Source organism: Lycium ferocissimum, chromosome 2 (genome assembly GCF_029784015.1).
Source record: "Lycium ferocissimum isolate CSIRO_LF1 chromosome 2, AGI_CSIRO_Lferr_CH_V1, whole genome shotgun sequence".
Lineage (NCBI taxonomy): Eukaryota > Viridiplantae > Streptophyta > Magnoliopsida > Solanales > Solanaceae > Lycium > Lycium ferocissimum.
The window spans coordinates 32,985,184-33,011,712 of NC_081343.1; the positions used below are offsets into that span (position 1 = coordinate 32,985,184).

Below are 26,529 nucleotides of genomic sequence, written 5' to 3' on the forward strand. Positions count from 1 at the left end.
CTTGTTTCTCAGTTGTCACTTCCTCACTCTTCTTCACTGCTGCCTCTCCTTCATTGACATCCTCCTTTAACTCAGGATGTAACACTCTACACTCTTCCTTTGCATGGCCTTGCAACTTACATTCAGTACAATACTTAGGCAAATGATCATACTGAATCTTCACTTTCATAACATTCACTTCCTTGGTTTGATAATCTTCAATCTCCATCATAACAATCTTAGGAAGATTTGCTAATAAATCCAATTGTACCATTACTCTAGCACAATTAGGCCTGGTTTTATTAATAGTAGCCACGTCTAATAACAAAGGTTTCCCAACTGCTGATGCTAAGATAAACAAAGATTCCTTAACAAAGTAAGTAGGCAGTAAATAAGGAAAAGATATCCATGCCATTGCAATTGAAGTCTATTTTTCAACCCTAAAATGGGAATCATATATGAGAGGTCTCATCTGATAAGACTTACCATCCTTAGACTTCAACCAAAAGGCACTCTTTGAAGAGATGTTTATGAAATCTTCCATTAAAGAACATCTAATCAAAACATGTCGATCTCTTAGGAATCCAACTTGACACTTTCCCTTAGCACCACATTGACTTGGAATAATATCTCTCAACTCATCTATTTCTGGCTAGCCATATGAGAACTTACCTATAATAGCATGCTTTAAATTCTCCATTTGCTCCATTCTTGAGACTTCTGATGTAGTCCAACGCATCACTGGGATACCATCAACATATTGAATCTCCTTGATAGGTATAGGATCAACAATGGGTCGGCAATAGGGGTACAATCATGCACAAGAGTCTGCATGTAGTTTGTAGGGTTTGTTTCTTTGACTGAGAGAAGCGGGACAATTGGCTGAGAAGTGAGTATTTTCGTGTTGGTAAGGGGAGGGTAGTGATCTAGGTTGGAAGTTGATGGAGGCTGGCCAGGCGCCGTTGACTACTGGCCAGTGGCCGGAATGGCCATAGTTTGAAAATAGGCTTAGTTTAGGGTTTGCATGGGAATAGGAGGAGAGAGAAGAGAGCTTTTTTTCTTTTTAACTTTTGAATTAATTACTTCTAGGTTTCAAATTTATTTTTAAGGTCAAATTTACTTTTTATTTTTATTGTCTACGTTTCATTACTTTACTACTATATATAAGGGAGAATACCCATTTTTTGTAGTCTTCATGTGATTTTTTTTTTTTTTTTTTTACTCTTTTTACCCCTAATTGAAAAATTAATGACTTTGTGAATCTTCACACATTTTGAAAAATTTTGAGAACTTTAAGGACTTTTTCAAGCCACTAAAAATGATGATGTTATGGAAAAGGTTATATAGGCCCCACAAAGCATACTCATACATATTTGAATCTTTTATGTAGAAATATTATTAAACTTGTTTCAAATTATGTTTTTCCTTAAGATTTTATTATAGACATATAATTATCATGTCATTCAATTCTATCTTAATATAGGCTTAATCAATTCTATCTTAATATAGGCTTAATGATTGAATTACAATATTATTCTGATAATGCTATTTATTATTTATTGATGTTATTTACCATTTGTTATTTGCTATTTTAATTTTTTATTTGTCCATTTAGTAATTACTTTTTAATTTGTCCCTACAATCTTATGTCGTACGTGCTGGCGAACATAAGTAGTTTATGAAGATTTCACTCAAGTTTGGATTAAGTTTTAAATTAAGAAAATAGATATAAATAACTTCTATCATTGTTAAATACTTCAAAATGTATCAAAAAATGTAAATTACAATCCCTCAGTCTCAATCGAAAAATGAATTTCGAAGTACGGCAGTTAATTAATAATTTTACGTGCGCACACTATTAACATAAAATTTATTTACTATATTAAAAGAGCAATAATAAAATATTTTTTTTATATATTCTGAAAATGTTTGAAAAAATAATGCAGTTAAAGAAAATACAATTTGATTTTCAAATAGTAATAATACTAGACAATTGTAAAACTTATATTTTTTTTTACCTTTTTTAAGTATTAAATATTTTGCAAAATATCGGATAATCAATATTTTATATAGTTTAGGATAAAATAGTTACGTTTAGCATGAAAAAGTTATTACAATGTAGATTTCATAAAATGGTTTATTAAATTAAGAAAAAGTAAAAAAATGTTATTTTTTAACATGCATCTTTTGGAATGTAAAAGAAAGCTTAAGGTCAGAACAATTAATTCTATTGACTTTTCAGTAATTTTTTGTGATTTAATTTGAAAGAATATCTACAAAAAATTCTTGTAATATCAAGGCTTTTAATTATTTATAATTATTTGTAAGTCTTTATTGATTTCATCATGCCACAATATTTGCGCATAGAATATTTTTGACATAAATTGAATACTGTAATATCTTTGATAAAAAAATAAGTTAGGCAATATGGATTCAATTCAAAGAAGCAAATGAAATTAATTTAACATATGAAAACTAAATTTGGATCATCAGAGACTTTAATCTCAAAAAATTTAAGTAAAATGAAAATTATGAGAGCTTTCAAATGTTTGATTTTTTTTTTTTAAATCTAATAAATAAACTAAGAAAAATACTTTCCTTTAATTTTCAGGTACGTTTTTGTACTTTAATATTTTAGAAGTCTTTCGAAGTATTAGATTAATGTTACAAAAACAAAGAAGCAAGAGCGGAAAAAATTTAAAAGATATCTACAAATTAAAATTTTAACGCTAGTTTGGGCCCGGCTTAGCACGGCCAAACGACACTAGTATAGGTGAAACTAAGGATTGAGTCGGATTGTCATCTAACACATCATTTGGATCAAAGGCTAATAGAATTTGTGCATCAGCCTGTACCCAGTACATGTCAAGTAGTTACACAAAATGAAAGAATTAAGAACCAGAGAACAGAAGCAGCAGCACAAATGTAACTAGATCAACATCTGCCAATAGTCCAATACCATTACTACATGCACACTGCACTACCAAATGCAAAATTCACATAACTGTGGGGCATTAATTGAAAGCTTACCCAACAAAAATTGAGGCCGTTTCATGTTCCAGTTTTCAATGAGTATATCATTGGTTTGTTACATACATACAAACTGTGTATATTGATACATTGCAAATAACAGACACGCCGTTGGGCACTTCTTCAAAAAAGAGTTCTACATCCAGATTCTAGACCAAGCTGAGCCCAAGCTATACGTTCGATGTGCTCATCCTGTTTCTTGACCTTCATATTGCTTCAAACTTCTTGGTACCAGAATCCATATCAACCACATTATTAAAAAAAAAATAAAAAAAAATGAATCTATGGTCATACAAGACGGGGTTGATAAAAGTAATATTCAACAAATTATGGTCTCCAAGCAGCTGGCGGGGGCGGTGGAGTAGGGAACATGGGTGGTACTGCAGAGAATATTGTGTTCTTGTCGACTCCAACACTTTTATCTCCCGATAGAGCCACGAGGGCTGCAACTAAACCGGCATTTCCCGCAAGTGTTGGTTCGGTATAATTGTAATTAGTACGAACATCATGGAAACCATCATTCTTGTCTGGTCCAGCAACCATAGCTCCGACAAGAGTATTCGGATTAGGCTTAGATGAATCCCTCCACTTCCATCCTCCTTTACAATTATACTTGACCTTGTTTTTAGGAACTGATGCACCTCGGTGGTGGACACGTTTTGGATAGTGATTGCCGAAGCCCACAACATAACTCATTTTCCTGGGGTTCTTTCCAAGGATGTAGTCAATCTAAAAGTCAAAGAAGGACAACTGAGTTAGTGCCAGAAAGTTGGCTAATAAAAACATGCTTACACTCTATATAGTAGACGCAACTTATCCCCTGTAGACTCCCCCAACACCTTTTTGGATTTTGTTAACTCCCTATCCCTAACATAGGCCTCATTGTATAGAGTAAAAAAATTTCTTTTGTATTTACTATCTCTTGTAATCATCCTATTCATCTTCTTGATACCATTAATGAAAATGTTTACTTCATCGAAAAAAAACATGCTGACACCCATCTATCTCTCATATACTCTTGATTTCTTTGCATTTATCACTTACCATATTATTCTGCATGTGTGAACTATAATCTACCCCATCTCATCCAGCACATGGGCCAAAGGGACTCTAAAATTAGTTTTGGAACAATGTATCGCAGAGAGATTTTTTTACAGGTAATATTTACCTGTACTGACATAATAGAAATAATTAAAAAAAGAAAAAAGAAAAAAAAAAGGAGAGGATCATTTACCTGAGTCTGTGCAAATTCACGTATGACATCGGTGGAGTAGAAATTGGGTCCACAATACCATCCAGGGGTGTCCGCAGCTGCAAGATAGTCACTATACAAGGTAGCCAGGAAGGCAGCATTGACTACATACTGAAGAGGCTGAGGCCTTCCATGGTTTAACTGAATCAGCCCTCCTGCAAAGGCTCAACGATTTATATTTGACTTTCCACAAACTCTGCAAAACTTATTATACATGCTAACGAGATTAAAGATGCTTACCTTTCGTGCGGTTAAAAGAAGAGAAGAATGGCAAGAAAGAGCACATGATTATGCTTGTCTGGTTATGAAACGTACTCAAAATTTCTTCATAAGGATATCCAGGGCTCAAAAATAATCTCAAACGGCTTAGAAGCAGCTAAACGCAAATGAAAAGCATTGCATCAGTACAATATAGATCTCTCAGAGAAATACATACAACTTCCTAAATATACAGGCCAAGAGCAAATGTTGCCTGCAAACAAAACTCAAAGATGATGCAAGGAAAAGTCTTACTTGTGAACCAGCGAGCTTATTGTCCCAGCTGAGCACGCCATAATCAGGACCTCCCCAGAAAGCACCAGCGTGTTTGGCGATACCAGGAGTTGTAGCAAGCTGAAGATACGAAGAATTTCCTGTAGCATAATAGAGCCAGGACGCACCCCACACAAACTCATCCCAATAACTAGTAGAATTGTAGAATATTTCAGCTTCATTACCGCTACTGTATCTGCCACGCTGTTCCCTGGAAAACTTAAAGAGAGTTCTAGCACCATGGACAAGCTTTTGTGAGTAGACCTTGTTATCCTTAAAAACAATGGAAGCAGAAGCCAGAGCAGCAGCCATCTCCGCAGCAAGATCTGAGCAGCTGTGACATTCAGTTACAGGCCGTGGATAATCAATGTCTTCTGGACGCACCCAACAATAGTGATCATTCGGATCTGGTCCTCCTGAAGTATCCCCTTTCCCCACCTATATATAAAACACAACAGAGATCCTTCTAACGAGTCCAAATATGTATGGTCATTTTCTCAAAGAGTGAAAGAAATAAAACAATGCAATCATTGATGTCGTTTTTGTCAATAGGATATACTTAGAGACAGTCAAAACGCCAATCACGAGATCAGCATCATGCATAAATTTTTCAATAGTAAACTGACAAAAGATTCCCAAGGTGATGATAATTAAAAAGGCATAATCAATGATTGGTGAAAACAGAATAATTATAAAATCTTAATTGAAAATGCAGACATTTACCTGTGCAACAATTCGATCAATGGTATCAGCAGAGGAATTGAAGGTTTTGAGGAGGTAATCAGTCCCCCACTTAATAATATCTTTGACATGACTGAGCTCCCCAGCAGCTTCATATTTTGCACTATACTCAATCACACTCCAACTTAACATAGTGAGAGCAAATGATTGAGGGAAGTTAAACTTTATTGCATCTCCTGCATCATAATATCCCCCAACCAAATTCTTAAACATAGTTGAATCATCCGACTTGCCGTCCTGCAGACCTGAACTCCCCCTCCAAGATACATTGTTGTGCTTAGGGAGTTTCCCAGCTACACGGAATTAAGTGTTTAACTGTTAGATATATTTGTTGACGGAAAAATTATAAATTTACATCTTAAACACTGATATCCTGTGATCTTAATTCTCATGTGAAGGCATTTGTTTACAAGTAGGGAAAAAACTGAAAATATTATATTCTTCGGAGAACAAAATTGATCTTCCAATTATTTTATTTCACTTATAATAAAGAAAGAGATACATGGTAAGAATATTTCACTTACAGCGCTGTGCATTGAAGAACATAAGGGCCTTACGAAGAGCGAGAGTGTAATTATCTGGTGGGGGATTATGGTGTCGGTGCCTAGGAACAGTCTTGACAATAAGAGTAACAAATCCAGCAATGAGAGCAGCAGCAATAATACAACCGACAGTCCACTTGAAGACTTTTCTACTCACAATAAGACAACCCAGATCCACATATTTCTTCTTCTTCTGTTCTGTTGGTCCTAATAACCAACTCTGTTGTGTTTCATCAAGATTTCTTGACAAAGCTGCCTTATCGAAATCCTGCAAGTTCCTGCTCCTGTCATCATCTGTTGCTGAATCTGTTGCGTTCATCTCTAGTGCCCCTCCCCATGGATCCCTCCCGTACATACTGTCAGCTAAAACAACAACACTTTCCAAGAATATTCAGAATTGTGAAAATAATGGACAAGTGTTGATTTGCTCAGCTCAAGATCTCATCTTTGAGGGGTATTGTAGGGAGATGAAGAAGAGGAAGAGGAAAGTGGGTGAGAAAGAGAGATTGAGGAGTGAGGTAGTGGCAATAATGTACTAATATATGAAGATAGATGCAATGCGTACAATTTTGTGCTGGAATCTTGGTGGAGAAATATACACAAGACACCGACACTTCTGCTAATAGACAAAGACACTTTGCCTAAATCCAACCCCGCTATGATGCTTCTTTAGTTCCTACTTTAATTTGCATGTAAAATTAGAAATGAATTTAGGATTCCAACACAAGTGGATATAAAATTACAGTTACATCATTTACTACCTCCGTTCCACCAACAATGTACTAACTGTTTATTTCCATTTTCATCCATTTCCGACGATACCTTTTTAAATAAAATACTCCATAATTTTTATTTGATTTTTCAATCTTTTTAATAGCAATTTTTGTATAATTACATGCGAGTAGTATATAATATGATATATTTAAGAATATAAATTTTAAAAATCTTATAGCCATATAAATATTAGTATATATATATATATATATATATATATATATATATATATATATATATATATATATATATATATTAACATAAAAGATTTTGTATTTTAAAAAAAAAACTTCATATCTAATTAAGCTATACTATATAAAATAGAAAAGAATTCAATTAAAGGAATAATAGTTAGTAGTAAATGATACACAGGTAACATAAATATATACCTTTCGGAATCGTTCAATCATAGCCATATAATATGTGAAACGCAAAAGACACGAGAGGGATCAAAAAATTAGTGTGTATCATCATGACTTCATCACTATCTTTTTTTAACTGGTTTTAAATTATAAAAACTTATGTTTAATTAAGTAGTTCATGCATGAGATTCACCGACACTTTTTATTACTGTTTGATTAACTTATCAAAGCTTTCTAAGTACCAGCAGTCTTGTTTTTAGGCCATATTTTGTCAAATCTCATTTTGAATAGCATTTTTAAAGATTTAACTTTCTACTTATCTGTGTAGGGTGAAAACCGACATGACACATTGTCGATCTAGATAATGACACGTGGCAAATCAGAATAGTTGCGGATTCAACTAGGATAGGATCCAGAGAGGACCGACCAGCATCACCTCGGAGACACAAGACCAGACAAAGGACTACGGAAGTGGAAGGAGTGATTGGACACGTTGACTGTTACTTATCCATTCCGGATACGGTTCTAGGCGTTATTCCTTTATGATTAAATGTCATTTATTACGCATCCAATGTAAATTATGAAGGAGAGATTCTCGGTCACTAACCCTTGAATCCACTCCTATAAAGGGAGCCCAACCTTCATGTTGGTAGGGCATCCAATCTTCTGCTTAACAATTGACACTTTACACACTTAGCAAAATAACAACATTCTTCCTTGTTTTCTTTATTAAGTTTCATATTGTTCTTTAAGCCCAAAGTCATTCCGGAGGCATTCTCGCCGAGAGATTCCTCCGAACTCAGGCTATTTTCATTCAATTAGCAAATCCATTTTACTTGATTTCAATTGTTATTATCATCTTGTCTATTCCATTATTCCTGCTAATTAAGACAAAATCAATCCATATGCCTTTAATCACTGTGCAAATTCAACTATACCTTTTAAGGGTAAACAGTTTGGCGCCCACCGTGGGGCTAAAGACAAATGCGGTGTTGTTTTGTTTTTATCCATTCATTGCTAAACACCTTATGTTTGTGAAATCAGGAAATCAATTGTGAAAATGGCTGGTACTCAAGATGAGACCAACACCAATAATAATGAGCTTCTGAACAACATTCCCGGTCACGAAATTGATCCAATTACAAGGGAGATTCGAGTGAGAAACGAGTGGGGGACTTTGCCTCAGGGTTCTAGGTGTACTGATATAGATTGTACCCCGAATAACGATGATGATGATGCCCAAGACGAAGAAAGAGTTTTCGGGTCAGATCTAGTAACAATATTTGAGTTGTTGGAGAAGCAACAGAAGGCAATAGTAGAGTTGCAGAAAAAAGATAAAGTAGTGTCTAACACGGAGGCGCTGTAAGAAGGTCTAACGAATGGTAATGTAGTGGCCAGACCGGAAGATTGTGGGGAAGGTAGCAAAAATGGTTCCTGGAGTAATAATTCATCGGAAATCATGAGGTGCCTTTAAGATTTGACTGATCGGTTAGATCAGAATAAAAAGGAGTTTAACACTCGGATAGACCAAATTCTAGGGGCACCATCATTCTTAAAGGGTCCAGATTCAAGAAGATACATCCAGTTTCCATTTCCACCAAGTGCTGCGCCGAAGTTGATACCTAAAAGTTTCAAGATGCCGGACATCCTAAAGTACGATGGGACAACAGATCCTCAAGAGCATGTAACGTCATACACGTGCGAGTGAAGGCCAATGACATGGAGCCGGATGAGATCGAATCAGTTTTGTTGAAAAAAATCGGTGAAACATTGTCCATAGGGGAGATGACATGGTATTCTTTATTACCCGGACATTCTATTAACTCTTTTGAAATGCTTGCAGATGTCTTGTTAAGGCACACATTGAAGCAAATGATGTCCAGGCTAGGAAAGCAGACATCTTTAAGATAGCTCAGGGTGACATAGAGTTGCTGCTGGAATTCGTGATTTAGTTTTAGAAGGAATGAATGCTGCTACCGGCGGTATCAGATGAATGGGTGGTTGAGGCTTTCGCTAAAGGTTTAAATCCCAAAAGCTCGAGTGCATCCTTGAAATTAAATAAAAAACTATTGGAATTCCTAGCAACAACATGGGTGGATGTTCACAACAAATACGAATAAAAAATTCGAGTTGAGGATGATCAATTGGGACCCTCTGTGTCTTCAGGGTCGATTGGTCGCAGTTGGTTTCTGGATAGGTAAAAAAGGAACATTCACTCCGAGTTAATATCTTTGAGTGATAGGTATCAACCTTATGCTCCATTAGAAAGGTCGCATGCCCGGCCAGAACGAGAAAACAGTAACCAATACTTTCCAGTATCGAAAAAACTAGGATTTGACAAGTGAAGTGATCATGGTCAAAATGGCAGAAGTTTGCTGAGCAAGGGGGAGCAGGTTCATCAACTTCAAATAATATTGAAGCCCCGAGGTTATCTAAATATAACTTCAATATTGACATAGTGTGATTGGTAGCAGCATATTGGGCATATAAAGGAAACAAGGTGGCCAAAGCCTATCTGGTCGGATCCAAGCTAAAGGGATCCAAACTTGATGTGTGATTTCCATGGAATACATATACGCAGGACTGGGGACTACCTGTCACGACCCAACTAGAGGGCCATGACGGGTACCCGGAGCTAACCTACCGAACACCACTTCTCTATTCATCATCGGCCTCATCCTAAATGAATACAATTCTCAAAGAAAAACTTAATATAAAACAATCTTTAACAATTTCTCCAAACATATATATATATATACACGCTCGCGAGGTTACAAAATAATATATAGAATATACCCTAAGGAGATCTTAAGACATCTAATACCTACATACGTCTACGAGCCTCTAACTGGAGTGCTGGAAATCATAGGGATGGTACAGGACCCGCAATGCCCCATATATATACACAAAAGAATATGCCAATAAGTTGCAACTCCAGAGTAGTGGAGTGCCCCTGTATATCTGCTGACAAGCTCCGAGGGATCTGGACTGTCTTCCTGTCTACCTGCGGGCACGAACGCAGCGTCCACAAAAGAAAGGACGTCAGTACGAACAATGTACTGAGTATGTAAGGCATATATAAATACAGGATAAAGAAATAGAGAGCATGATATAAAGAAATAACCTGTAACTGATTGTCTCTTAAGGCGGAACCATGCATGCTAGTTTTTACTCTTAAAACAACAACATAACACACACACACACACACACACACACACACACACACACACACATATATACATGTATAAGTAAACTGTCACACCCCGACTTTACTAGGGTGTGATGGGCACCCGACTCCATATTCGGAGCCGAGCGAACCCGCTAACTCTTATTACACATGTGAACTTATGAATCGCTTAGAAATGAATGCATAGAATTTTTTTTTCTTTTCCATAAGCACGGTCGACATCATATAAGACTCGTAATAACGTGTCGGGCATTGGAGCCGCTTATGGTCGACAACCCATTACCCACGCTCGTCTGCAAGTCTCTAACTTTCCGGACAAATCATCATGGCACATATACTCGACTCGGACTGCAGACAAGTGGAGCCTACCAACCCCCGCTGGACATCTTCTATGCTAGCTTCGGCTCATCCGGATTCACACACGCGGCATGAAACGCGACCCCGAAGAAGAGGGGGTCGGTACGAGTAATGTCTTCGAGTATGTAAGGCATGAAAAGTAACTCGGTAGGGATGTAATCATGTGTAATGACGGTATGGAGATGTAGAACATATCATGTAGAAGAGAGTATCCCGTACATATGAGACATATCATGTGTAAAGGAGTAAGCTATACATATGGAACATGTAACTTTGTACATATAGGACATATCATGTATAAAGCCGTAATGTACATGTACGAGCATATCATGTAGTCATGTAACCGGTACATAGGGATCATATACCGTAAAACCGTGACTCGTGCGTATGAGTGCCCCCGGGGGCGGATGCCGTACGCGTCGGTCCGTCATATGGTATCATAGCGCCGAACAAGTCGGCTCACCCACATAATAAAATACGTCGGCTCGCCCGCCAAATCCCGCGTCGGGATGATAAGCCACCGACCGGTGGCAATGAAACATGTCTCCCCCTTCCCATTCCCCACATATACATGTATCCCATCCCCCCGACCCATATACGGGTATGGCATGCGCGGAGCCCAAAGAAAGTCATGTATCCATCGGAGTGACGAAAGGTCGGAAACCTCCGATCGCATTATGGAGCAATCATGGCCGCTTTGTCTCACCTTGAAGGATCAATAATCATAAGGCGAGACTACCAACGGAGAATAACATTAAGATAACGTAGAACATGTCATTTCGTGTCATATCATATCATGTCATATCATTTCATATCATATCATGTCATATCGTGTCATGTCATATCATATCATGTCATGTCATATCATGTCGTAACATGTCATAGCATATCGTGTCATAGACATTTTCTCATGTTTAGCATCATCTTTGTCATTGTAAAATCGGAGTCGTCGTTCTAGTCGTTAAGACTTTCAATATTGTAAAACTTGGTTTTTTGAAGAAAAAAGGAATATTTTGGAAAACACTTGTAGACTTTTAGGAAGGAAATCATGTTTTAAAACCCTTACTTCTAGCTTTTGGAAATGAAATCGTTATGGAAACGCTTAACACATCTTACATATGAATCATGCCATAGAAAGAGAAAGGACGAGCCTTAACATACCCGCGCCGCCTTACTAGCTACGTTTACTTGTCCAACTCGCTATCGCTAGTCTACATTCAAGAAGATTGACACCATCGTTAGGTTCATTATCATATGCCTCTCTTAATCCTTCAAATACATTTACTTGTTATCTCGCCGAAATTTCGCGAAGATCTCCTCCTCTCGTAAATACACCATCCCCGAGAATCTAACTTGGCCAATTTTTAATCAACGACAAATCCGGAATTCAACTCGGCCAAATTATCAACAACAACACCAACAATCATGCCAATAATATCAACATCACAACACTTTTATTCATAACAATATGTTCCATAAACATCCCACACGATGTTTTTCAACATACAACAACAACATGCACTTCCTTTCGTCCCAATCGAGGAGTATAATCTCACCAACAAACTAACAATATTATATACCATCTTTACATATATAATTCAGTCCATACACATGGCCACAACATGTTCAAACAGCCCATAAACACAATCGCTTCAACACAACACTTTATGACCCTTCTCCATAACTATTTTCGTTTTTAAAGCTTGCTAGACCTTAAAATAAACTCAACACAAGATATGGGATGAATAAAATACCTTATACTTGAAGAAACTCAGCCACATAAATTTTCTCCAACGCCACACTTGAGTAGAAAGAAGAACAATCACCTTTCACGGACTAGTTTGGCGAAATCTTGTTAAATTCTTGATTTATCAAACTATAATATTTGGGAGAAGTTTGAGAGAATTCTAGAAATTTTAGAATGCTAATATTGCTAAAAAAATAGGATTTATGGGGTATTTATAGCACCCCTAAGTCGGGTTTCACCGACCTCCCCACGTGGGGCCCGCGGTTTCTCTTTATTATTTTTTTGGCAGCTTAAGGTCTCTCTCTTAAAATGGCCATAACTTTTGATTCCGACATCGTGTCAGGGTCCACAACCTACCGTTGGAAAGGTAATTCAATTATATACAACTTTTATTTCTGGGGGTTTTCCCAAATTCCAAACGTATAATGCCGTGTTTGCCCCTTAAAGTCGGTCATCCGGAAACGTTTTCTTAAATCGTCCTTTTGGAGGGCTTACACTCATTTTTGGCTTATGGGTCCTTCTTAGACTTGCTCAACTTCACATGTACTACCCATATATCTCTTTATATGTCTTTTATAAAGTCCCGATGGGCGGGCCCCACCTTGGCTTATGGTTACAAGGGCTATCCTCGAGTGATCACGTTAACCGGTTTACTTCCTACGCTCTCCAAATTCCATATATATACATTCTCATACTCAGATAATATAATCTTTATCCCTGATCCTTGTGTGAAATTCCCGTTTTGCCCCTGGCCTTCCGCATTATTTCCGTGAACCATTTTGCGAATTCTTTTTTACCCTTAACCTTTCCCGATATTTCCATACTACTCATATTCATAACCAACTTGTACATTAAAATAATTTTGGGAGATGGTCATTCCCTTATCTTTGCCACGACTACCTTGAAATATCCGAACGTATAAAATACGGGATATAACATAAACTGTCTGAGTCATATATCATCATTAGCCCGCGTCCGGGCCTCCCGTGTCTGGGGTAATCATCTCACGCCGCCCACTAGTGGTGACTGCCCGGCCAACTAGGCACGGTGTAATTGTCATCTATAAGCCGCCCACTACGCCCAGCGTAGTGGTTTCTGCCCGGCCAACTAGGCCCGGTGTAATCATACATACACATAACATAAAGCAGGCATGAGAGCCCAAATAAAAGCTACAACTCTATCGGAGTGACGTAAGGTCGGTAACCTCCGATTATATTATGGAGCAATCCTCATCGCTATGTCTCACCTTGAAGGAACTAGTATCATGAGGTGAGGTCATCAACAATGAACAACATCAAGGAAATCATAAAGTAAGATCATTAGTCTCATAATAGCATCAATTCATAAGCTTTGGAATCTCTCGAAATATCATCATCATTATCATAGAACACATCTTATATCTTTCTCATAAGAAGCTCTTAAGAATCTTTAACTTTCAACTTTTGGGATGTAAGAAGGTCATGGAAATGTAGAGAGGAAATCATAATATAAGAGTCACGCCTTTGAAAGAAAGGGACTAGCCTTAACATACCTTTGCGTCTCCTTAATGACTAAACATTCCCCTTCCAAGCTCACGATTCTACATTCAAGAGAATTCGTATTAATGTTAGGTCATTGAAGACATGCTTAAGATTAAACTAAAATGACTAAGAGCTAACGGAAATTGGGCAGCATTTCCCTTGTTTCGTCAACTTCCTCCGTTTAGTAAATAACTCCCAACATCGATAGCAACATCCATTGTACCATGATCAAGAGGCCTCTTTCAAGTTAAACATTGTTTAATCCTCAAACCTCCTTTTAAAGTCATCCATAACAATAGCTACAACACAACACCATTTCTATTTACACATAATACTTCCTCAACATCATTAGTGTCACCCACAACAAGATTATACTCATGGTATACTAAGAATCATAACTCAAGCTAATTTACTACTCGAGAATATCATTAAATACATATTTGAGCTTCATATTCTACTTTCTTCCCTCATCCAAGTCATTCAATAACCAAATACTCTTAATAACATGAGATGAATGTAAAACTCACCTTTGATCATGTAAGGATGAACTTTGGATGAATGAATATACTTCACTTTAGAGAAACCCCAACTTCAATATCAAAGGAAATCTTGACTTCTAAAAACCCTAGTGAGCCTTTCTTCACTTAATTCCCTTGATTCTTGGTAATTAATCCTTGATTTCTCTTGGGTTTGAGTTAATATGGTGTGAGGAACTTTCTGGAGTTCTCAAGAGGTTGGGAGAAGATGGGAAATGAGAAATAAGGACTTGGGTCATCTATTTATAGGTAGAGAAAAATCTGACCCGATTGAGTGACACTTATACGGTCCGTATAAGTGACCGTATAATACTACCAGGGACTGGCGTTCTCTGGAACTATTATATGGACCCTTATATGGACCGTATAAAGTTATACAAACCGTATAAGTGGTTGTACAACTCAACTTTTCCGAAATTATTTTCGTTGGTTCGTTCGATCTCAAATACTTATGGAATCTTCTTAGCACTTGTATAACACTTCATTAGCCATCTAAGGAGCCCTATGGCTTCTCCTCAAAACATTTATAAATAATCATTAACTCTATAATTGCGGAACCTTCCCAAACACCACTTATACTTCACTTCCTTTGACGAACTTAGTTTCACCGATTCGTATAACTTCAAAACCTTATAGTGTATCCTTTAAAGCTACCAAATACCCTCCTTAAAGTCATAAGGACTTCATGTTCACCTTAAACTTGCATTAGTCTATTCACAGCGTGACAACCTGAATTTTCGAGGTGTAACATTCTCCCCTCCTTAGAAACATTCGTCCTCGAATGTTAAGTTCTCGGAGATCCTACAAAAATTTTGCCAGAGTTTCCCCTATAATATGGCATTACCATCCTATCACGGCAACCCAAATAACATCGTCTCATAGGGCTACAGTAACAACAGCAAGAAAACATGGCCACATACGACCCAAAAGCATCAAAAGAAAGCATTACATACCTGTGGGCAATGGCGTCTCGTCTTGAACCTCTTCTGGGGATGGAAATAAATATGGATATTTGGACTTCATATCTTCTTCTGCTTCCCAATCATCTCTTTTACTTCTGCGTCCTTTCATAATACCTTCATCAAGGTTACATTTTTTTTTTGTTCTTAATTCACAACCCCGAATCCATTTGAGAGGGCAGTAAGAACTTCTCATAAAGTCTTTTAATAATCTTCGTAAATCTCTTCAAGATGAAATTTCCACATTCCAATAATTTGATGCTCTCCCACCTGCAAGCTTCATGCGACCATCTGGATATATCAATTCCAAGCCACCCTAACAGGTCTCTTTATCTTCCTTAAAGGTCTAACATACGTGTTCATAGCATGCCGTAGGAAGTTAGAAAATGAACTCTATCTGCTTATTTATCTCAAAATGGGGAGGGGGGGGGGGGGGTTACTAGGATGACCTATATTTCCCAGGTCTCTTGAAATGTATCGATCTTCAGGCACCAGTAGAGAGCCGAGTATCTTAGCCGGACAATTTCCACATATAGCTTATATGATTCCTTACAATTGCAACATCCATTTCAGCTTTAGATCCACCCTTATTCTTGATTAGTGCCACGAAACTGTCTTACACAAATTTACTCCTTATTATCTTCTTCACCAAAGACCTCTCACTTTCAGTTTCTCATTTAGATTAATCTTACTCCATTTACTTTGTGACGCGGCCTTAATTCCTTTACGTTCGGAATACTCTAAGCTTGAAATTCTCGTATCCTCCATAAACTTTCTCTTCTAAATAATCGTACACATTTATTCTTTTTCATTGTAGGTTGCTACCGTCAAGTATTCACATGCTTCCAAATAGTTCGTTTCCATTTCAATCCTTTTCTATTGTTAACTCCGCATCCTTCTCTTAACAAAGGCATTATTAAATTATGACTTAAGTATTTTTTCCTTTGAGGCTTTCCCTGTACAATGCTTCCCCAACCGGTATGTGACATTGGAACTTTGCATCCATATAACTAGCTTGCGGTGGCTATTTCACTTGACTTCTCATCTAGTCCATTATTCACTTCTCTCCCTAATCCTAATCTTACATTCATCGCCGGTATATCCTCATTATGAAATCATTCGCATGAGCCCTTGTTGTATGAAAATACCATTTCATTCTTATCTATCTTACGCTTGAACAAAAGCCCTAATACTCACGTGGTGTACCTTTTTAAGGTTAACACCGCTTTTCCGTTATATGCCCATCCTTTAACTCTGTCTCGTAATCTACCTTATTGTTGTACAACTGCCATGTTGTATTCTCCTCCCCTCTTTCATTCTACGGCCCATATCTTGTATCATCTCATTCTTACGCCTCCCGCTGCCACATTGCCTCAGAATATCAAAGACTACTTCTTTGATTGTCTCTTTAGATTACCGTCTAATTGCTACAACTTTAAACCATGAGGGAATTGACTTTACCCCAATGTTTCTTTCGTTAATTTTATCAAGACCCATTGATCGTCTTGCATATTTATCATTTCTATCGATGTAGCTCATAACCGCTCTATACTCCCTATGCCTCTTAACTCACCTTTTCTCAATAATCTCTCCCTGGGACCTTTACCGTGTAACTCATCGGGGATGCAATTCCATTTGTTACTGCCTTGACAAACATATAAAATCAGTCCATTGATCATTCACAATCAAACCTTATTTCCTCTTTCGTCTTCCACCCTCTGTTTATCGGGTTACTGTTCTAGTAGACCTTTCTTCTATTTGCCTCACTTCTGCCCTTCCTTATCTGCTCCTAACACGTCTTTGTTTCTTCTCTTTTTTTTCTACTACACACATCACATATACCGAGCATTCGTCACCTATCGTTCTTTTGCTTCATTGATCAACCTTATCTGGGTTTCGCTTCCCTTCATATTAGTAAGAACAAACTCCTGTCATGTAACCGTTTGAGTAAATTCCTAGATAAATAACCTGAACTATAACATAGAATACAACTGCGGTCTTAAGGTCAACCAATTTCTAGGCAAGGAGCTTTTGTGAACACATCTCTTTTGATCTCTTTCCTCGAGGTATCACCGAGGTCAATAAGGCCAGCTCATAGTAACATGAAAGTTTTCCCCCGCTATAATCATCGGGTGAAGTCTAACTTAATAATCTAATTCGATGTTACATACATCGACCTATACGTATACATCAAGTTCATTCCATAACTCAATCTTCCAAAGGATAAAAGGGCTAGCCAAATTCTTCTAACTTGCAACTTTTTCTGGAATGCTTATCTCTTTAATTCTCCTTAGTATATAAAACTTCTTTCTACCCCAAGCACATTATTTTCCCTTCTCATGTTTCTTATTCTATCCTGACCTAATCATCGTTCCTTTTAGCTTAATACATACTTGCTACATTTATCCCGCGTTTGACTACTAACGTCGTCTCTAATCACTCGCTGCTGGGCTCTTTCTTTCTTCTCGCCATAATCCTACCTAAAGTTTCCACAATTTCCCTTAGATTCCTGAAAATTTTTGACAGAGTTTCCTCTGTAAATCTAACCATCCCAAACCTGCACATAGCCCAGAAAACACATCTCATGCCTTAGAAGGCCACATATAGAAACACATATGATATACAACTCAACCACACAGGGCTGATTACTATAAAAGAATGCAAAGTAGTAAGGCTTGTCTCATAAGTTGTACCTGAACACACTTTCTAGAATTCCATTTTTTTCTAAGAATTATATCAATCAACTCCCTTCACGGAGGTTTACTTACTCGTAAATCATACTGCTAGCTATCGCTTGGTCACCAAAGAGGTATAAACACCTCAAAACGTTTGATTGGCTCAGGTTTCACCCCAATACGGTCGGCAACATCAGGAGTAATATATATGACGAAGTAAACTCCGGATCACTCAATGCATATATATATATATATATATATATATATATATATATATACATAAGAGGATACCGATAATATACCTGTGACAATATCAGGGAAAAACTCAAGATCCTGTGGTCCAGCTAGTGCGTAGAGGCGGTGCTGTGGACCACTCAAACCGAATGCTCCCCCTCTACCTCTGCCACGGCCTGCTGATGTTGTGAGCTTTGCCTCGGAGGGCGTACCGATGATGAAGAGCCAGTTGCTAATCCCGTAGGCTGAACCTTATTCTACCACGTATCGATGGACAGTCGTGCTTGATATGGCCCGGCCGAGCGCAGGCATAACAAACACCTGAACCCAAGTGGCACGGTCCAGAATGTGGCTTACCACACTGAGTACATCGTGGTACAGGAAATCTCATCTGACCTGAATCACCCCTGGTCCGGGAACTAGAAGCTCTAGAACTCTGAACTAGCCCAAAACAAGCAGACCTGTCAACCCTGGGTCCAAGAAACTTGGAGGTGCACTAGCTATTGAACGAGCTGAGTTCCTATAGAATTTCTGACTCGGGGCACCTCCGAACTCATGGTCAAACCCTGAAGACCTAACCCTCTTTCTCCAAGCCCTATCACCATGTCCCGCACCCTGCGGCTGAGCTTGAGCAGCTACTAACTGGGTCAGCAAAAGGATGGCCTGTCTCATCTCCTGGCCTGAGGCATCTGGTGGAGGAACTGGGGGTGCTGGAGCTAAGGTTGAGGCTCCCCTTTGCTCCTCTAGAGTGGGCGAAGATGAGAGAACCAAAATAGGACCTTACTCACTCGCCCTCCTCCATATTTGTAGGCGGCTCCCGTTCATTCCTTCTTTCGGCCATTGTCTTGCTTTTCTGGGATGCTGTAGCTTTTCCTTTCATAGACTTTACTTATAACATAGCGCACGGTTAAGGAAAAGGGATTTCTTATATCGTGGCTCTATCGCACGATCTATGATAAGAAGAAAGGTCAATCATTCCTAAATGCCCCGCAGCCTCCTATTTATAAGTATGGCGCGCTTCACACCCATAAACAAGACTCTACCGGACACGGCTCGTAGACACACCCGAGGACGAACTGCTCTGATATCACTTTTGTCACGACCTAACTAGAGAGCCATGACGGGTACCCGGACCTAACCTATCGAACACCACTTCTCCATTCATCATCTGCCTCATCCTGAATGAATACAATTCTCAAAGAAAAACTTAATATAAAACAATCTTTAACTATTCCTCCAAACATATATATATATACACGCTCGCGAGGCAACAAAATAATATACAAAATATACCCTAAGGAGATCTTAAGACATCAAATACCCACATATGTCTACGAGCCTCTAACTGGAGTGTTGGAAATCATAGGGACGGGACAGGACCCCGCCATGCCCCATATATGTACACAAAAGAATATTCCAATAAGCAGCAACTACGGAGTAGAGGAGTGCCCCTGTATATCTACTGACAAGCTCCTAGGGATCTAGATTGTCTCCCTGTCTACCTGCAGGCATGAACGCAACGTCCACAAAAGAAAGGATGTCAGTACGTATAACGTACTGAGTATGTAAGGCATATATAAATACAGGATAAAGAAATAGAGAACATGATATAAAGAAATAACCTGTAACTGATTGCCTCTTAAGGCGGAACTATGCATGCTATCTTTTACTCTTAAAACAACAACATAACACGCACACACACGCGCACACACACACACACACACACACACACACACACACACACACACACACACACACATATATATATATATATATATATATATATATATATATACATGTATAAGTAAACTATCTGAGTCATATATCATCATTAGCCCGCGTCCGGGCCTCCCGCGTCTGGGGTAATCATCTCACGCCGCCCATTAGTGGTGACTGCCCGACCAACTAGGCTCGGTGTAATCATACATACACATAACATAAAGCATGCATGAGAGCCCAAATAAAAGGCTACAACTCTATCGGAGTGACGTAAGTTCGGTAACCTCCGATTATATTATGAAGCAATCATCATCGCTATGTCACACCTTGAAGGAACTAGTATCATAAGGTGAGGTCATCAACAATGAACAACATCAAGGAAATCATAAAGTAAGATCATTAGTCTCATAATAGCATCAATTCATAAGCTTTGGAATCTCTCGAAATATCATCATCATTATCATAGAACACATCTTATATCTTTCTCATAAGAAGCTCTTAAGAATCTTTAACTTTTAACTTTTGGGATGTAAGAAGGTCATGGAAATGTAGAGAGGAAATCGTAATATAAGAGTCATGCCTTTGAAAGAAAGGGACTAGCCTTAACATACCTTTGCGTCTCCTTAATGACTAAACATTCCCCTTCCAAGCTCACGATTCTACATTCAAGAGAATTCGTACTAACGCTAGGTCATTGAAGACATGCTTAAGTTTAAACTAAAACGACTAAGAGCTAACGAAAATTGGGCAGCATTTCCCTTGTTTCGTCTACTTCCTCCATTTAGTAAACAACTCCCAACATCGATAGCAACATCCATAGTACCATAATCAAGAGGCTTCTTTCAAGTTAAAGATTGTTTAATCCTCAAACCTCCTTTTAAAGTCATCCATAACAATAGCTACAACACAACACCATTTCTATTTACACATAATACTTCCTCAACATCATTAGTGTCACCCACAACAATATTATACTCATGGTATACTAAGAATCATAACTCAAGCTAATTTACTACTCGAGAATATCATTAATTCCATATTTGAGCTTTATATTCTACTTTCTTCCCTCATCCAAGTCATTCAATAACCAAATACTCTTAATAACATGAGATGAATGTAAAACTCACCTTTGATGACGTAAGGATAAACTTTGGATGAATATACTTCACTTTAGAGAAACCCCAACTTCAATATCAAAGGAAATCTTGACTTCTAAAAACCCTAGTGAGCCTTTCTTCACTTGATTTTCTTGATTCTTGGTAATTAATCCTTGATTTATCTTGGGTTTGTGTTAATATGGTGTGAGGAAATTTCTATATCTCTCAAGTGGTGTGGAGAAGATAGGAAATGATAAATAAGGACTTGGCTCATCTATTTATAGGTTGAGAAAAATCTGACCCGATTGACACGGTTCGTATAGTTTTATATGGTCCATATAAGTGACAGCATAATACTACCAGGGACTGGCCTTTTCTGGAACTTTTATACGGACCCTTATATGGACCGTATAAAGTTATACGGACCCTTATATGGACCGTATAAAGTTATACGGACCGTATAAGTGGTCGTAAAACTCAACTTTTTCAAAAAAAAAAATCGTTGGTTCATTCGATCTCAAATCCTTATGGAATCTTCTTGGCACTTGTATAACACTTCATTAGCCATCTAAGGAGCCCTATATCTTCTCCTCAAGACATTGCTAAATAATCATTAAATCGATAATTGCGAAACCTTCCCAAACATCACTTATACTTCATTTTCTTCGACGAACTTAGTTTCACCGATTCGTATTTCTTCAAAACCTCATAGTGTATGCTTTAAAGCTACCAAATACCCTCCTTAAAGTCATAAGGACTTCATGTTCACCTTAAACTTGCATTAGTCTATTCACAGTGTGACAACCCTAATTTCCAAGGTGTGACACTACTATCATCTTTGAGAGGAGGTATCCTGATTAGTAAAAAATAGGCACTTAAGGGAATTTTTAAGTGATTGAGCAAAGGACAATACGGCAAGAACAGAGAAGCAGATGGGTAGGTTAAGGTAGTCACACCGCGTCATGTAATAAACATGATAACCGGAGGCGCAGAAGTTACTGAAGCAACCTTTACAACGGAAAAAAGACTAAAGTATCCATAACTAGAGAAAACAGGTCTTGGGAGCTCTTAAGCGAGGAGTCAATCACCTTCAGTGATGAAGACGCAGATGGAATCACTCTCCCTCATAATGATGCATCGATATTCACTGTTAATATTGATTATTTTCAAATTAAAAGCATTTTAAATATTGATCCAGGAGCTCGGCCAACATTGTTTGATTGGAAGTCATAGAGCAAATGGAAATGCTGAACAAAATAATACCGGCCATAAGAGTCCTCTCCAGATTTAATATGGTGAGTGTGACAAGCAAAGGGGAAATTGTATTACCAATCAATGTTGGGGGAATGGTTATGGAGATGAAATTCTATGTCATAGACGGTGACATGAGGTATAACACAATATTTGGGAGACTTTAGATGCATGATGTGAAGGCAGTTTCTTCAACATTACATTTGTTGGTGAAATTCCCAACTCTGGAGGGCGTCTAGAAAATCCGTGGGAACAGCCAACGGCAAGAGAAATGTTCACTATAGACGAAACAGTTGTTGAGAAAAAAACAATAGAGTGACAAGCAGTAATTACATTAGAGTTATCCCCAAATCCTATCGCTGAGGTAACAAGCTCGGATAAGAAGAGAGATGAGGGGGAAGTTCCGGGCCTGGCACATCATCCAAGTTCATAGGCGAAACACTAGGAGGAGGAAGAAAGTGAAGAGAAATTAGGCTCGCATAAAATTCTGAGATCATTTGTGGTACTGGAAGACTCCAATTTCTGAGATCATTTTTGGTCCAACGCCACTAAATCAACAGTAGAAGAACTCAAACAATTGGTCTTGTTCGTTCATTGGCTAGAAAGAAAGGTATACCTGGGCACTAAATTAACTCTAGAGCTCAGGCTCAAATTAACTAATTTTCTTAAGGCTAACACGGGTTTCTTGGCATGGTCCCACTTAGACATGACAGGTACTCTACCGGAGATTAAGACTCACAAGCTAAGCTTGGATACCAAGTTTACGCTGGTGAAGCAGAAGAGAAGACCAACGGCAGAATACAAGAACAGGTTTGTAAAGGATGAGGTAACTAAACTACTTAATATAGGATGAATTCAGGAATTTGAATACCCCGAATGGTTATCAAATGTTGTAGTAGTACCGAAAAAAGGAAATAAATTAAGGATGTGCATAGATTTTAAAGATTTAAATAAGACATGTCTAAAAGACTCATTCTCGCTGCCGCACATTGATCGAATGATCGATGCCACGGTCGGACATGAGATGTTAAGTTTTCTTGACACTTATTCCCGATACAACCAAGTAAGGATGAATCCAGAATATCAAGAGAAAACTTCATTTATAACCAAGCAAGGAACTTATTGTTATAATGTAATGCCATTGGTTTAAAAAATGCTGGAGCTACTTATCAACGGTTAATCAATCATATGTTTAGAAAATAAGTAATTTAAAAAACAAATAGAAAAGACAATGGAAGTTTATCTTGATGACATGTTGGTCAAGTCTTTGGATTCGGAGGACCATTTGGTGCATTTGCAGGAAACTTTCGATATACTGAGGAAATACAACATGAATCTGACCCGGAGAAGTGTGCCGTCATAGTTGGTTTTGGTAAGTTCCTTGGCTTCCTGGTGTAAAACAAGGGAATCGAAGTCAATCTGGAAAAAATCAAAGCCATAGAAGATATTTCGAAAGTTCTCGAGGACATAAATGTTACACTCGGAAAAATTTCATGCCGTCGTATGGTAGTTAGACTAACGCAGTGTGAGAAATGTATGATGTTTATATGAGTAAGAAGCTGTATTTAATGGTTCTAATTAAGACTCCAAAGACGTTTGAGACAAGAGAAGAAAGTTCGTTAAGAAAGGCAAAGTATACATTGTGCTTCGGAAAGGAGTTACAAGTACCAAGTTAATGTTGACTTAATAATGTCTTGAGAAAAAGCTATAATGCTCCTTCAGTTGTTAATGAAGTGTTAAACAAGTGTTAAGAAGGTTCCATAAGGATTGAAGACAAAACGGGTCGACGAGGACAAGTTTCGGGGAATGGTGGATCGGACCGTATAAAAGATACGGCCCGTATATCTGACCGAATAACTTGTCCAGAAAAGGGACCTCCACTGGAAGCATTATACGGTCACACATACGGACCGTATGTGTGTCCGTATAACTTGGTCGGATATATTTTTAAGTTTTATATAAGGGACCCTAAGTTCATTATTTCATTTCCCATTTTCTCTCTAACACTCTCCACACCTCTACAACTTTCCACACCATTTATTTTCAAGAATCCAAGATAAATTAAGGATCAACTTCATCAAATAAATTAAGGATCAACTTCATCAAACCAAAAGTTGATGGAATCAAGAACATGAATGCTCACTAGGATTTGTACAAGTCAAGAAATCTCCTTGGATTGAAGCTAGGGTTTTTCTCAAGTGAAGTATTTTCATCCAAAGGCTATTCCTACACTATCAAAGGTAAGTTTTATGATCAATTCATGTTATTTAGAGTATTGATAGGTTGAAAAACTTGGATTGTGGAAGGAGATAGAAGATGGGTTACAAATATGAGAATAGTGACATTTTGAGTAGTAGCTTAATATGAATTGTTATATCCCGTATTTTGTACATTGGGACAATTCGAGTTAACCATGATAAGTCAGGGACAAGACTATTCCAGGATACGAAGTAGAGACTTTTAACCACGATTTTGTTTTAAGACAAAAGTTGCTTGTGATTTTATTGGCATGGAATATTAAGGAAAATTTGGGGTTAAAAATTAATTTTGGAAAGTTAAAACTCATAAAATAAAAAGGGCCAAGTGGCCGGCCACTATGGAGTGGGCCATGGTCCACATGGATGGCTAATATATGTAATTGGAAGATGACAAGTTCATTATTTTCATCATCTTCACCGCTTAGAAAATTCAAGAAACTTGGAGAAACAAAGGAGAGGCCATTCGGCCATGGATGACCAAATTTGGTCCATGAAAAAGTGATAAAAAATAATAATTTTCTTCTAGTATTCCAACCCTTGGAAGGTCCTCTATAACGTGGAGTGGTCATTGGAGCAAGCAAACCATTTATTTTTGCAAGCACAAATTCTAGCCAAGTTGAAGAACTAAGTGATAAAGGTAAGGTTCAATCTTCTTTATATGTGTTATGGATGGTTTGTGCATGTTGTAGTATGTGGAAATGAATGAAACTCATGAAATTGTGGTGTTGATGTTGAGCCGTGTGTGTTGGTGCTTGGCCGTGTATATGTTGTGTTGTGTAGGAGTGATGAATCAATTGTATTGAGCATGTTTGGGTGTTGTTGTAGGGTGTAGAAATGGATGAAAATTATGGAATTTGTATGTTGATGTTGTGGCCGAATATGGGCTGATTTGGTGTAGGCATGTTGAACTAATTTTATTTAGTATTTTTGGTTGTTGTTGTTGTGGAATCTATGATGATAATGAAAGTTTAATGAATCAAGTTGAAGTTGTAATTGTTGTGGGCTGATTTGGAAGTTAACGTGATTCTTATGTAGATTTTATATTTATGATAATGACATTGTTAACGTGTAGATTGTTGGTGTAGTTCGTGAGTTTGGAAGAAAGAAAGGTGTTGTTGTTGTTCTTGTTGAATTGAGAAGGTTTCGGGTGGAGTATGTGTTGGTTGGGTTATTTTGAATATTGTGCGGATTGCTTGAAATGTTCTTGAATCTTGTTTGAATGATCTCGGATTAGTATTTGAATGTGCGAGCATTGGTGTTGGCTTGATTATATGTAGTTAAATTGAATGTAAATGAATGTCGTCGTATTATGTGGGAGAAGGTTGTTAATGTTAGAATGCGTTTTAAATTGATTATTGATGTTGTTAGTATGATCGTTGGTATTGTTGTTGAAGATTTGGTCGAGTTGAATTCTCGGGTTGTTGTATTTATAGGGGAAATGCTGCAATTTCTATAGAATAAAGTGCTAGTTTGGGATTGGAGTTTTAAGTATCTATAGCTAATGTTTGGTATATAACGATGTTGTTGTAGATCATGGGCAGCCCAAGACTTAGGTTTGGATTAGCTTTGAGAAATGGACGAGGTATGTAAAGCTTACCCCTTCTCTTCTTTGGCATGTCTTAGTGGTAAGTAAGCTATGATACGAGTCTCGGGTAACTCCGTTCTTAAATTCCGGCGTGTCTATGATTCTTATTCATCTCTTATGTTGTCATTCTTGATATGGTTAAACTATGGTCCTTGTGTCCTTTGTATGATTGGATTTCAAATGTGCATAAAGA

At 37.7% G+C, this 26,529-nt stretch overlaps 1 protein-coding gene across 1 annotated transcript; it reads right to left on the reverse strand.

The window, feature by feature from the left end:
• Window positions 1-2,974: 2,974 nt before the first annotated feature.
• Window positions 2,975-6,685, reverse strand: LOC132034947 (endoglucanase 25-like). The gene is made up of 6 exons (XM_059425277.1): window positions 6,058-6,685; window positions 5,516-5,826; window positions 4,775-5,230; window positions 4,502-4,637; window positions 4,244-4,416; window positions 2,975-3,738 (listed from the first exon to the last, which is right to left on the reverse strand). The coding sequence occupies exons 1-6, from the start codon at window positions 6,428-6,430 to the stop codon at window positions 3,337-3,339; spliced, it is 1,851 nt and encodes a 616-aa protein (XP_059281260.1). The 5' UTR covers window positions 6,431-6,685; the 3' UTR covers window positions 2,975-3,336.
• Between the last annotated feature and the right edge of the window lie 19,844 nt (window positions 6,686-26,529).

Bases quoted from the DNA above. Each gene is read 5' to 3' on its own strand.
- LOC132034947 (XM_059425277.1), bottom strand. From the start codon at position 6,430: ATGTACGGGAGGGATCCATGGGGAGGGGCACTAGAGATGAACGCAACA. The intron at 5,827-6,057 runs GTAAGTGAAATA...AATTCCGTGTAG, and splicing joins GTTCTTCAATGCACAGCGCT to CTGGGAAACTCCCTAAGCAC. The intron at 5,231-5,515 runs GTAAATGTCTGC...TTTTATATATAG, and splicing joins TTGATCGAATTGTTGCACAG to GTGGGGAAAGGGGATACTTC.